General features: G+C 42.0%; 1 protein-coding gene and 1 long non-coding RNA gene across 8 annotated transcripts in view; one reads left to right on the forward strand and one right to left on the reverse strand.

Moving 5' to 3' along the window:
- LOC130356312 (uncharacterized) overlaps positions 1-4,596 on the forward strand; it is a 57,413-nt gene extending 52,817 nt beyond the window's left edge. The window contains exon 3 of the long non-coding RNA XR_008888847.1: positions 3,168-4,596. This is a non-coding gene — a long non-coding RNA (uncharacterized LOC130356312). The remainder of the gene's footprint in view (positions 1-3,167) is intronic.
- LOC130356311 (troponin T, cardiac muscle isoforms-like) overlaps positions 1-14,413 on the reverse strand; it is a 190,942-nt gene that overhangs the window by 85,230 nt on the left and 91,299 nt on the right. For all 7 annotated transcript variants that reach the window (XM_056557625.1, XM_056557624.1, XM_056557623.1 and 4 more), the window contains 3 exons: positions 10,761-10,780; positions 7,907-7,948; positions 7,426-7,458 (listed from right to left, as the gene is read on the reverse strand). In XM_056557625.1, the coding sequence (XP_056413600.1) occupies positions 7,426-7,458; positions 7,907-7,948; positions 10,761-10,780 (95 nt within the window). The remainder of the gene's footprint in view (positions 1-7,425; positions 7,459-7,906; positions 7,949-10,760; positions 10,781-14,413) is intronic.

A 14,413-nucleotide genomic window follows, 5' to 3' on the forward strand; every position in this document is an offset into this window, starting at 1 on the left:
ATAATCTTCAGATGTTGCAGAACTACAACTCCCAGCATGCCTGGACAGTCTCATCATGATGGGAGTTGTAGTTTTGCAACATTTGGAAGGGCACAATTTGGAGACCACTGCACAGTGGTGTCCAAACTGTAGCCCTCCAGATGTTGCAAAACTACAATTCAAAGCATGCCGAGACTGTCCTGGCATCCTGGGAATTGTAGTTCAGCAACATCTGGCCCTTCACAGATGTCTCCAAAATGTTCTCCTCTAGTTGTTAGTTGTTGAATAACTACAACTCCCAATAAGCCCTTTGGCTGCCTGGGCATGCTGGGAGTTGTTGTTTTGCAACAACTGGAGGCACACTGGTTGTGAAACATTGGATAAGGGATAAGATGCCTGATTGCGGGAGTCCCGCCGCTGGGGACCCCCGTGATCTTGCACGCGGCACCCCGGTTTGTAATCAGTCCCCGGAGCGGGGTAAAGTTTTGAGACCACTATACACTCTAAACTGTAGCCCTCCAAATGTTGCAAAACTACAACTCCCATCATGCCCAGACAGCCATTTGGGCATGCTGGGATTTGTAGTTTTGCAAGATTTAGAGGGCTACAGTTTAGAGACCACCACAACACAGGGATCTCCAAACTGTGGCCCTCCAGATCTTTCAAAACTACAACTCCCAGAATGCCCACACAGCAGTTTGCTGTCTGGGCATGCTGGGATTTGTAGTTTTGCAACATCTGGATGGTCACAGTTTGGAGATCCCTGTGTTGTGGTGGTCTCTAAACTGTAGCCCTCCAGATGTTGCAAAATTGCAAATCCCAGCACGCCCAAACAGCAAACAGCTGTCTCGGAATGCTGGGAGTTGTAGCTGCGTACCTCCAGCTGTTGCATAACTACACCTCCCAGCATGCCCTTCGGCCCTTCGGTACATGCTGGAAGTTGCAGTTTGCAACAGCTGGAGCCACCCTGGTTGGAAACTACTGAGTTAGGTAACAGAACCTAACTGAAAGTTTTCCAACCAGTGTGCCCCCCCCCCCCCCCCACTCTCCCAATGTGAATGTACAGGGTACATTCACACGAGCAGGTTTACAGTAAGTTTCCTGCTTCAAGTTTGAGCTGCGGCAAATTTTCTGCCACGGCGCAAACTCCTAGCGGGAAACTCACTGTAAACCCGTCAGTGCAAATGTACCCTAAAAACACTACACTACACTACCACACAATAAAGGGTAAAACACTACATATACACCCCTTACACTGTCCCCCCTCCCCAATAAAAATAAAAAACATATTGTGCGGCAATGTTTCCAAAACTGAGCCTCCAGCTGTTGCAAAACAATAACTCCCAGCATTTCTGGACAGCCATTGACTGTCCAGGCATGCTAGGAGTTTAGCGACAGCTGGAGGCACCCTCTCACTTTGGAGCCCTGTCGTATTTCAAGGAAACAGTTTAGGGTCACTTAAGAACATACCCCATAAGTGGATGTAAAGTGCTCTGCTGGCGAACTACAATGCTCAAGAGAAGGAGCGCCATTGGGCTTTTGAAGAGGAAATTTGTCCGGAATTGAAGGCCACGTGTGTTTACAAAGCCACCATAGTGCCAGAACAATGGACCCCCCCTCACATGTGACCCCATTTTGGAAACTACACCCCTCACGGAATGTAATAAACCCCTAATTTTTCATTTGCACAGCCCACTGTTCCAAAGATCTGTCAAACGCCAGTGGGGTGTAAATGCTCACTGCACCCCTTACTTAATTCTGCGGGGGTGTAGTTTCCAAAATGGGGGTCACATGTGGGGGGGGGGGTCCACTGTTCTGGCACCACGGGGGGCTTTGTAAATGCACAAGGCCCCCAACTTCTATTCCAACCAAATTCTCTCTCCATAAGCTCAATGGCTCTCCTTCTCTTCTGAGCATTGCAGTGCGCCAGCAGAGCACTTGACGTCCACACATGGGGTATTTCCATAGTCAGAAGAAATGGGGTTACACATTTTGGGGGGCATTTCTCCTATTACCCCTTGTAGAAATGTAAAATTTGAGGCAAAACCAGCATTTTAGTGAAAAAAAAAAATTCATTTACACATCCAACTTTAACTTAAAGTCGTCAAACGCCTGTGAGGTGTTAGGGCTCACTGTATCCCTTGTTACGTTCCTTGAGGGGTGTAGTTTCCAAAATAGTATGCCATGTGTTTTTTTTTTTTTGTTTTTTTGTTGTTTTGGCACCATAGAGGCTTCCTAAATGTGACATGCCCCCCAAAAACCATTTCAGCAAAATTTGCTTTCCAAAAGCCAAATGTGACTCAATGTAGTGCACTTGACATCCACACATGGGGTATTTCCATACTCAGAAGAGATGGGGTTACAAATTTTGGGGACATTTTCTCCTATTACTCCTTGTAAAAATGTTTTAAAAAAAAGTGAATGAATATAATTTAACCCCTCCCCTATTAAAAGTTTGAATCACCCCCCTTTTCCCATAAAAAAAAAAAAACACAGTGTAAATAAAAATAAAAATAAACATATATGGTATCACTGCGTGTGGAAATGTCCGAATTATAAAAATATATAATTAATTAAACCGCTCGGTCAATGGCTTGCACGCAAAAAAATTCCAAAGTCCCAAATAGTGCATTTTTGGTCACTTTTTATATCATTTAAAAATGAATAAAAAGCGATCAATAAGTCCTATCAATGCAAATTGTACTGTTAAAAACTTCAGATCACGGCGCAAAAAATGAGCCCTCATACCGCCCCATACACGGAAAAATAAAAAAGTTATAGGGGTCAGAAGATGACAATTTTAAACGTATTAATTTTCCTGCATGTAGTTATGATTTTTTCCAGAAGTACGACAAAATCAAACCTATATAAGTAGGGTATCATTTTAATCGTATGGACCTACAGAATAAAGATAAGGTGTCATTTTTACCGAAAAATTTACTACGTAGAAACGGAAGCCCCAAAAAGTTACAAAACAGCGGTTTTTTTTCAATTTTGTCGCACAATTATTTTTTTTCCGTTTCACCGTAGATTTTTGGGCAAAATGACTGACGTCATTACAAGGCCATTGTGTGCTCAATAAATATCTTTATATGAATGATGGATGACCATTGAATTCTCCTTCACTGCTGTTTATTGCGCCTATTGAGGATCATTTTTCCCTTTCCTGTTCCTGATATCTCTGCAAGCCGGCCAGCCACGCTGATACCGGAGGATCCAGGCTGCATTCAGCACACTGCATCATCACTCGAGCTTATCCAGGTGTTGTGCCCATAGCGCAACACCATCTGGTAAGTGGAATACCAACCCCTTCCCTTACCCCAAAGTTTTGAAGTATTACACTAGGGGCGCGTGTCCTTTTTTCTTTTTGTCTTGCAGTCATTACAAAGTAGAATTGGTGGCGCAAAAAAATAAGCCATCATATGGATTTTTAGGTGCAAAATTGAAAGTTATGATTTTTTAAAGGCAAGGAGCAAAAAACGAAAATGCAAAAATGGAAAAAAAACCCGGTCCTTAAGGGGTTAAGGTGAAAATGGGCTGAGTCCTTAAGGGACCTCAGTATTGCTATGCAAGTGTTTTTTTTATATTTAGGTATATGTCTTCTATATACACTGAGCCACTATCTTTCCCCACCCCTGCTCCAAAGACTGCTTGTTCTTTGAGCTGCAGACTCCTCTCCAAGTTGACAATGGATTTCAATCTTGCCAGTTGCTTCTTTAGATCCTGGATCTGAGTTTCCAAATGAACAATTTGCACACATCTTGCACAGCAGTATACACTCTGTTCTTCAAGGACTGCATACAGTACATCAAGCAACATGTACATCGGAAAGAATAGAATTAACCCAAAAAAGGACTGATGACCCTAAAATACAGCAAATAGTGAGGCAGAAAAGGGAAGAACTTAGGTCCCTCTTGATGGAGGAAGCGAAAAAACAAAAAGCAAAGACGAGAGGACAGATATATGAATTTGGAAATAAGATAGGGAAGGCACTGGCGGCAGCATCAAAGGGGCAAATAGCAAAATAATACATCCCAAAAATAAGACAAGATGCACAAAAGGTCACACACTGTCCATCCACGATAGCCGAAACATTCAAAACATTTTATGAGGAGCTCTATCATATCGATAGGCATAATCCTGCTACTATGTGTAAAAAATTCAGGGGAAAAATTTAAACATACATAATAGAATCAGGCTCACCAAGACTGCATAGTGAAGTGATAGATAGACTGGAAGAAGAAATAACTATGGAAGAATTGGAGCAGGCACTTAAGAATACAGCAGAAAGGAAGTCCCCGGGCCCCGATGGGTTCTTGCTAGTTTACTACAAAAGGATAAGAGAACCGTTGTCCCCATACTTTTTGAAAGCATTCAATACCGTTCGAGAGGGAAAGCATTACCGAAAGATGCGAGTCGAGCGATAATTGTGGTAATCCCCAAAGAGGGAAAAGATAAATTGCAATGTGGAAGCTATAGGCCTATCTCATTGTTAAATGCAGATTATAAACTTTTCTCGAAAATCTTCGCTGGTAGACTGGCGAGAGCAATTGAGGGTATTATTCACTTAGATCAAGTAGGGTTCAGCGCAGGAAGAGAGGCTAAGGACAACACTACGAGAACGATAGATCTGATCCAGTTCGCCCGGTCGAAGAAGATTGCATTTATGTTATTAGGAACAGATGCGGAAAAAGCATTCGACCGGGTGAACTGGATCTATATGGAGGAAACCCTTAGATACCTGGGAATTCAAAAACACTTCTTAAATTGTGTATTAGAACTATATCGTTCTCCAACAGCTAAGATAAGGGTCAATGGGATTGTCTCAGAGGAATTTGATTTAAGAAACGGAACCAGACAAGGCTACCCCTTGTCACCACTGATTTTTGTTCTGGTATTGGAATCATTTCTCTGCAGGATTAGGAAGAACCCAGAGGTGAGAGGGATAATGATCCAGGGTAGCATGCATAAAGTGGCGGCTTTCGTGGATGATTAATTTTTTTTTATTACAAATCCAGTGGTCTCTCTTCCTTCCCTGATGAAAGAATATGAAAACTATGCCTGTTTATCTAATTTTAAGATTAACTGGAGCATTCATCAGCATTGAATATTAACTTAAAAAGAGACACTGCGGTACAGCTCCAAAGTCATTTCAACTTCACTTGGTCAGAACGTGCAATAAAATTTTAGGGATATGGATATCTGTAGACAAAAAAGAACTACGGTATATAATTTAAATATTCCACCACTGTTGAAAAAGATCTGTCAAAAATGGTCCCCAAACCTGTTTTCTTGGTTTGGACGTTGTGCGCTGTACAAGATGTCGATTTTACCAGATATCTTATATATATTTCAATGTATCTCCACTTATTTTCCATCTACTTATTTTTTTTAAGGAAAGAGCTACTATACAAAAGGAGTTTATATGGGGGGGGGGGGGGGGGGAAGAGACCAAGGATTAAAAGGGAGACGATGTGTCAACGTAAAGAGAAAGGGGGAGTAGGTCTCCCAAATTTGAAAGGTTACAACATTGCTACACATCTCGCCCGGGTGATTGAATGGTGTAAAGGCTCACCTAGTAAGCTATGGGTAGATTGAAAGAGCGTCAAGTCAAATTCCACTAAATGCCCTTCCGTGGGGTTCAGGGAGAGAGTTGGATAGGATAAAAGACTACCCGACTATCTGGGCTACATACAGGGTTTGTATGGAAGAGCAAGTACGAGAGATTTTTTTTACCATACAACTCTCAACAAACCCCAATAATAGGCCATCCAGGTTTTTTAGTTGGAGTAGATGACCCAATCTATAGAAAATAGGAGGTGGTGGAGAGATAAAGAGTAATTCATATGAGGAAGGAAGACTCACCAAAGGAATGTAGAGATCCGGATGAGATTTTTTCAGCGGTTAAGATGAGAGCTTGGAGGAGAATACAATTCAAACATTATATGGCTTCAAACCCAAAACCAGAATGGTACAGAGAGAGCAACACAATCTTTGAGGATCTATGTCTCAAAGAAACACAGATTAAACATGCTCTCTCCAGAATCTATCAGATATGGATGACATCAAAAGGTCAGTCTTTACCAGCCTACACTAAAAAATGGGAAAAAGACTTGAATAGGGGCTTTACGCAGGAGGAGTGGCATAAGATATTTAGAGCTTGAAAAAGAGAAGGGAAAAAGGCCCAAAAGACCAGCGCACACTGTGCCGTTACCTCGTGGGGACAAGACCGAATTCTTTATCACACCTGAAGTCTCTCACCTAATTGACCACCAACACGGATCCTGCGAGTGCCAGAGAAGTATCCGATTTTTCTAATCTGTGAACTCTGCCATGGGCACAGAACTCGCATAAGATATTTGGACAAGCACATGGTTCTGTTCTATCTACGAGTATGCAGGAGGCCAATCATAACATAATCTCACGATTGTATAGAGTGCCCATAGGACTAGAAAAAATCCAGAAAGATCTAAATACACTATGCTGGCGTTGTGAGAAGTAACCAGGCACTTTGTTACACATCTTCTGGCAATGCCCTCAGATCAGAAGTTTCTGGGAGCAGGTACACCGGTCTATGGAAAGAGTAACGAAAGGGGTGATTCCATGGTCGCCAGAGTTTTTTCTTTTACAACATAATGACATTCCGCTGAAGATATATAGCTATTCCTTGATTAGTTTTCTGGTAGTTACGGCCAGAAGCTGTGTTACTTCTTTTTGGTGAAAGAAGGAAACCCCATCCATAGCCCTCTGGTATACTAAGGTAAACGATGCTATGCACCTGGAGAATGTACGGTTAGCAAATAGAGAGGATGAGATGTGGTTCCTGAGTGTATGGCAGGCGTGGAAGGACTACCAGAGGTCTATGGATTATGAAGAGAATGAAGAGAGCACAGAGGAAGAGAAGGGTAGCTGAAAGGGCACAAAAGAGGCATTTTTCATTTTTCTTTGTAGCTTATTTATCAGATATTTTTGGGTAGTGTGTTCTTTCTTTACAGTTTTTCTTTTTTTTCCTTACAAGAGACCGATGCTAATAGCTATATTGATTTATAGATGGTTAAGTAACGCAATGTCTCTGTCTTTTCTGCTCTGTTATAAAATTACAAATAAAGAATATAAAAAATAAAAAAAAAAGGAATGCATTGTCAGTCATGGAGGGCATTTTAGTAATGGGAATAGCAAAGATATCAAATAGAATCAGACTGTAAATAATATGAATAATGCAACAAGGTCTCTTTCAAACTCCCCAAATCTAAAGTCCTTTAATCTTAAATCCCACATCTCGTAATCACACCCACTAGCAAACTCACACACTCACTTTCTTTGTTTGCTTTAAAAGTTATGCAAAGTCCTCCTCTATCTTGCAGCTTCTGCTTTAAAGTGAATGAAAAAAACTGTCTGGCTAGGCAAGGGAAAATGTATAAAATGTTTTGGGTAACAAGTTCTTACCTTCTTCTTCTGCAGTAGCTTCCTCTTCATTATCTAAATATTTTGAATATAAAATTTTACATAGAGATTACAAAATATGATCATTTCACTTAGGAGGCAATGGTCTGTACGCACATACAGCGAAACACCTTTTTGAGAAGACCCCCTCCCCTTTTATCCAGACCACATTTCATGAGTTTCAGTCAGAAATACATTATGAATAGTTGCCTTTAGGTGGTCTTCTTAAAGAGGCTTCACTGTATTATATATTCACATCTGAACCTATCACAACTGATGGTAAAATAAATTAAAAAAAATTAGATCTGTGCGCTATACATCTCCCACAGAGGAAAGAGCATAAATAAATGTAGCTTTTGATTAAGTGTAAGAGAAATGGAAGAACAGATGCAACTAAATATAATATTTTAATTTTGGAAATCAGTTTTCAAGAACATTTCAGCGTTTTTGCTTTGGTCTATAAATATGTTAATACCAGACTTACCTTTCTCAATATGGTCTTCCTCCTCCTCTTCTACCTGTGGCACTGCGAAGAAATGATACATTGGCATTAAATAGTAATATATTGTTACAGTTCATGTAGAAGTAGATGTTGGTACAATCTGATTCGAATCTAGTACGCTTAGGAGTGGTATTATGCCAAAGTAATGTGGGCAGGTAACAATGGCTTTTGCATATATGAAAGTGCTTGATCTCATTCATAAGGTAACAATATTCACAACAGTAGCAATGAGAATCTTGACAGGCACTCACCATTATAGTGCTTGTGAAAACTTTATTCCTTGTGCAGTAAAAATAGCTCGGTCCGACATGGACAGACAAAACCTCAGTATTTACTAGTCATTTCTGCTATCATATTGTTACAATTGGCTTATATCTGCAATGCTTAAAAAAATATTTTGTAGGTCTAATAAAAATCAAAAATTACCCTGCTATTTAATTTTTCCCTTTACCAGTACCAATGTTTTTAAAGGGGTACTCCGGTGCTAAGACATCTTATCCCCTATCCAAAGGATTGGGGATAAGATGCCTGACCACGGGGGTCCCGCCGCTGGGGACCCCCTTAATCTTCCACGCCGCACCGCGTTAGCATCAGCTCCTGGAGCGTGCTCGCTCCGGGTCTGATTACTAGCGATCATAGGGACGGAGCATAGTGACGTCACGGCTCTGCCCCCTCAATGTGACGCCACCTCCGTAAGCTTGCATTGAGGGGGCGGAGCATGACGTCACACGGGGGCGGAGCCGTGACGTCACTATGCTCCGTCCCTGTGATCGCTAGTAATCAGACCCGGAGCGAGCATGCGCCGGGAGCTGATGCTAACGGGGTGCGGCGTGGAAGATCACGGGGGTCCCCAGCGGCGGGACCCCAGCGGTGAGGCATCTTATCCCCTATCCTTTGGATAGGGGATAAGATGTCTTAGTGCCGGAGTACCAATTTAAGTGAAAGATGCTTATATATTTTTATTTTTTGAATATGGTAAATAAAAGATAACCTCCTTTTCTGCACAAAATAAGAAACTGCTTTCAGGAGGACTAGATGCATTAAACCCTTCTCGAACCATGACATAGGTCATGGGTCGGGTGAGCAGACATGAACCGGGCCCGTGGGTCAGGTAAGCATCATAACCCGGAGATGACCACTGCTATCAGTAGCTCAAATCTGCCGTTAATGATGGATATGGGAGATCACACCGATTTCCATCATTTAACTGGTTAATACCGTGATATATACAGTTCATGGCAATTAAACATTAAATGCTTCTAATCCCTGGTGTATAGTGGTCCCATAGCCCCCCTACAATGGGTTGCGGGGGAAGCCTGAGGCCTTACCTAGTCGTCGTCATCTTCCCTGTCCCTGTGATTGTTGAAGTTCTTAGCAATGGGTCATGATGGGGTTAAAGGGGGTTCTCCGGTGAAAAATAATTGTTTTCAAATCAACTGGTCCCAGAAAGTTATACAGATTTGTAAATTACTTCTATTTAAAAATCTTAAGCCATCCTGTACTTATAAGCTGCTATATACTACAGAGAAAGTCGTATAGCTCATTCTAGTCTGACCACAGTGTTCTCTGCTGCCACTTCTGTGTCAAGAAATGTCCAGAGTAGAAGCAAATCCAGCAAACCTCTCCAGCTCTGGACAGTTCATGACATGGACAGGATACCAAGATCCCAACATGAAACTATTTTCCTTTTGTAAGAATGAAGGTTATGGGAGACTTAAAGGGAACCAATCGCGTTATATATGGTAAAATCTTCATTCTCACCACCCCCAAGAGACGTTCCTGCCCATAAGTTAGAAAGTCTCCCCCTCTAGCCCTCTAAGAAGTCCCCTAGGCCGAGAGCTATACTATCCTTACCTAGTCCAGTCTTATCGGCTGTAATGATGCCCCCTCTTTGTGATTGACAGCCCTCATCACTGATCTGGTTCTAAGCAGAATGAACAGAGCGATGATGTAGGTCGTGCCTGGGCTGTCAATCATGCTGAGGGGGCATGATTACAGCTGAGAAGACGGGACTAGGTAGGTATAGCTCCGTGCCCAGTGGACTGCTTACGGGGCTGGCATAGAATACTTTCTAACTTCATATCCTTACCATCCCTGTGGGCAGGGACGTCTCTTGAGGATGGTGAGGATTAAGCTTTTACCACTTTTACCATATATAACGCGTTACCACAAAATACATATATGGTAGAACTCTGTGGATAAAGAGGGTTCAGTTGTTAATCCAGAGTTCTCTATTGATTTTATTGACTGTATTAACCAACAGTGTATTATTTCTTGTGATCTATGTGGCTTCACTAGTTTACACATTGCTAGAGTTAGATTTATTTGTATCAAGCTGAGATATTAAACTATGCATGGTGTCCTGGACAGCAGAGCTGTCCGGGAAGGAGTCTGAGCTGCCTGCAGGCATCTGATATGTTAAAGGGGTTATCCAGGTAAAAGCTTTTTTTATATATATCAACTGGCGCCAGAAAGTTAAACAGATTTGTAAATTACTTCTATTAAAAAAATCTTAATCCTTTCAGTACTTATGACCTTTGGAAGTTAAGGTTGTTCTTATCAGACTAAGGTTGTTCTTGTCAGACTAAGATACACATGGCTCAACTATGGAAATTACATGTATGTATCCACCTGAGCTGGAATGAAACAAGTTGCACTGCAGGAATACTGGAGTGAGCATTAGCATACTGGAAGTTAGTAAGCATCACATGGCCAAAATAAAGTACTTCTTTTACTGAATGAATATGCATGCTGTTTTCAATAGTGAGAAGCAGCTAATGGGCTTAGCTACTGGCATCAGCTTTTTAACTAAAATTGGCTTTCTTAATAAAAATACCTTCTGCTTCGTCCTCATCTCTGTTAAAAAAAAAAAAAAAAATTAAACAATGAAAATGCAGAGGTATTTAGTGAATATCTACCAAAAATAAAATTTCAAATACATCAGCAAAACTGAGAATGTTACATAGTTTATAAGAGTCCATCAAGTTCAGCCTAAACCCTTATGTAAAACACTTTCATTTTACTTACTGGGAAAATATGATAAAGAATTAACTTCTTTACACTCACTGGCCACTGGTGATGGGGGTGTGGTGGTGGAGGGGAAATTTTCTTGGGGGCCCCTTAGTACCAGTTGAGCCCCATTTAAATGTGGCAGCCTACCTGAGTGACCACAGTGTACCCATCTTTTGATGGCTACTTACAATAGGACAATGCACCATGTCACAAAGCTCCCATCCTCTCAAACTGGTTTCTTGGACACTACAATGAATTGTCTGTACTCTGATGGCTCCACAGTCCCCAGAACTTGATTCAATAGGGCATTTTTGGGATGCAGTGGAACAGGAGATTTCCATCACTGATGTGCAGCTGACAAATTAGCAGCAACTGCGTGATGTTGTCATTTCCATATGGATCAACATTTCTGAGGATTCCAGCACCTTGTAGAAAGTATGCCATGAAGAATGAAGACAGTTCTGAAGTCAAAAGGGGGCCCAACCTAGTACTTGCAAGGTGTACTTAAAGGGTTACTCCGGTGGGAATTTTTTTTTTTTTTTTTAATCAATTGGTGCCAGAAAGTTAAACAGATTTGTAAATTACTTCTATTTAAAAATCTTAATCTTTCCAATACTTAGCAGCTGCTGTATGCTACAGAAGAAGTCGAGTTGTTATTTTCTGTCTGGCCACAGTGCTCTTTGCAGACACCTCTGTCCATGTCAGGAACTGTCCAGAGTACAAGCAAATCCCTATAGCAAACCTCTCCTGCTCTGGACAGTTCCTATTACAGATAGAGGTGTCAGCAGAGAGCACTGTGGTCAGACTGAAAAGAACTTCAGAAAGAAATACAACTTCCTCTGTAGTATACAGCAGCTGATAAGTAATGGAAGGATTAAGATTTTTAAATAGAAGTAATTTACAAATCTATTTAACTTTCTGGCTCCAGTTAATTTGAAAAAAATAGTTTTCCACCGGAGTACTCCTTTAATGCAGTGGCCAGTGTCTGTAGGTGTATGCAGTGTTTGTGTTTGTAGTTTTTCCACAAATAAGTGGTTACATTTTAGGCAAATATGGAAGTGTCACTATTATTTTGTCCTCAACATTGTGCACCAAAAGTAAATCTCTGGCAAATGCCCTTTCACAGCAATAACAAAAAAATGTATTTTACTTTTTCTGCCCTCAGGATGAGCACTGTATGCTGGTTTTCCTCCCCAAACTAGTTACATAAGGTTGTGAAAAATACTTTCTGATTCCAAATATGGGATTAAATCCTTGGATCAATGTTAGAGATGAGCGAACTTGCAGTAAATTTGATTCGTCACGAACTTCTCAGCTCGGCGGTTGCTGACTTTTCCTGCATAAATTAGTTCAGCTTTCCGGTGCTCCAGTGGGCTGGAAAAGGTGGATACAGTCCTAGGAAAGAGTCTCCTAGGACTGTATCCACCTTTTCCAGCCCACGGGAGCACCTGAAAGCTGAACTAATTTATGCAGGAAAAGTCATCAGCTGCCGAGCCGAGAAGTTTGTGACGAATCAAATTTACTGTAAGTTTGCTCATCTCTAATCAATGTCACCACTTACAGAAATCTATGAACCATAACTTGTAATAATATATTTAGCAAGAAAGGTACCTCATGATCAACCATCACAATATCATGTGGCATATTCTCCATGAGTTCCATAGTCTCACTGGTCTTACAATAAAGAATATCCGTCTGTGTTGATGGTGAAACCTTCTTTCCTCTTGTAGAGCTTATCATGGTTACAGGCCTAGGTATTAGGGATCGACCGATATCGTTTTTTTAGGGCCGATACCGATAATCGGTGCAGGTTAGGGCCGATAGCCGATAACTTATACAGATATTCCGGTATAAGTTATCGGCTATTTAACCCCCTGCGACACCGCTGCAGATCATTGATTTAAAGCGGACGCTTTAAATCAATGATCTGCAGTGGCTTTTGCGGGGCCATAGGCCACCACCACCACCCGCTTATCTCCCCCTACCTGTCAGGGTGGTCCGGGCCATCCATCCTCCCTTCCAGTAGTGTCCGGGGGCGTTCCGGGCGAAGAGTGAACCGGTCCGGGCTGTACTTCTTCTCCGGGGGTCATCTTCTCCACTCCGGGCAGGCTCCGGCCTAGTACGCTGCATAGACGCCGCTGCGCAGTGACACCCGTGCGCAGCGACGCACCTGACGTCACTGCGTAGCGGAGTCTATGCAGTGTACTAGGCCGGAGCCTGCCCGTTGTGGAGAAGATGACCGCCGGAGAAGAAGGACAGCCCGGACCGGTTCACCCTCCACCCGGAACGCCCCCGGACACTACTGGAAGGGAGGATGGATGGCCCGGACCACCCCCCATTACGGGTAAGTTTAATTTTTTTATTGACTCGGAGGGCGGGGAGGGGCCCGACCGGCATAGCGGTATGGGCAAAAATCCATACCGGTATACCGCCCAGCATCATGGTGGGGGGTGCGACGCGGTGCGGTGGGTCGGGGGGGTAGCGGTCGCGTTGGGGTGGGGGCGGTGCGGGGCATTATTGGCTTATCGGCAAGGTAATTGCCGATACCGATAATGCCCAAAATCGTGATTATCGGCCGATAATATCTGCCATGCCGATAATCGGTTGATCCCTACTAGGTATCACTAGAAAGATCTCTGTCCATTCATATATCTCTGTCCATTCATTGTGATCAGACCAGAGGCAGAAGAACACTAACTGCAGTGTAACCAATGGGGGACTGGGTATAAGTAAGTATAATTTCATTTATTTATTTAAGATTATTCTTACAAAGTGTCAGAATACCCCTTTAAAGTAGACCCTTTAGTCCAATTGTAATTGAACTGGACAGCCATAAAGTTCTTCAAAGGTGTCCCACAGCAGTAGATTCTGCTGTCTGGCCCCTTGTAGTAAGTGCAATCTTGATCATGACCAATTGACATGCAGCCTATTCAGCACCAGTTTGTCATTGATAGTAGGGCTGAAGAGTACTTTAAAGTTATTTTAAAAGTATAAGTTAAGAATAAAATTCAGTTATATACAGATGATGTATTGCTCTTCTTAGCACATCCTGTGAACTCTCTACATAGGGAGATGGAACTTGGGGGGAATTCGGTATTATTTCCGGATTTGAAATTAATTGGAAGAAATCGGCCTTGCTTCCGCTGGGTATTGTTGAGAACAAGCCATCGGAGAAGGTCAAAACATTAAAAGAAAGAGTATCTAGAATACTTGGGAGTAAAAATCTCTGCTCACCTGAAAGATTTCAGGTCACTCAATCTTAATCCTTAATGAAATAAGATTAAAGATAAAATAAGTATCTGGTGTGATCTCCCCATATCAGATAGGATAGTGATCACTAGAATGGTAGTTCTTCCTCAGACTTTGTTTTATTTGAAGTTATTGCCAGTCTGTATATTGCAGAAGTGGTTTAAGATTGTGACATGTATCAGTAATACATTTATATGGGGGAGAAATAGAGCTAGGCTCAAGTCTGAA

The sequence above is a fragment of the Hyla sarda genome, chromosome 2 (genome assembly GCF_029499605.1).
Source record: "Hyla sarda isolate aHylSar1 chromosome 2, aHylSar1.hap1, whole genome shotgun sequence".
Classification (NCBI taxonomy): domain Eukaryota; kingdom Metazoa; phylum Chordata; class Amphibia; order Anura; family Hylidae; genus Hyla; species Hyla sarda.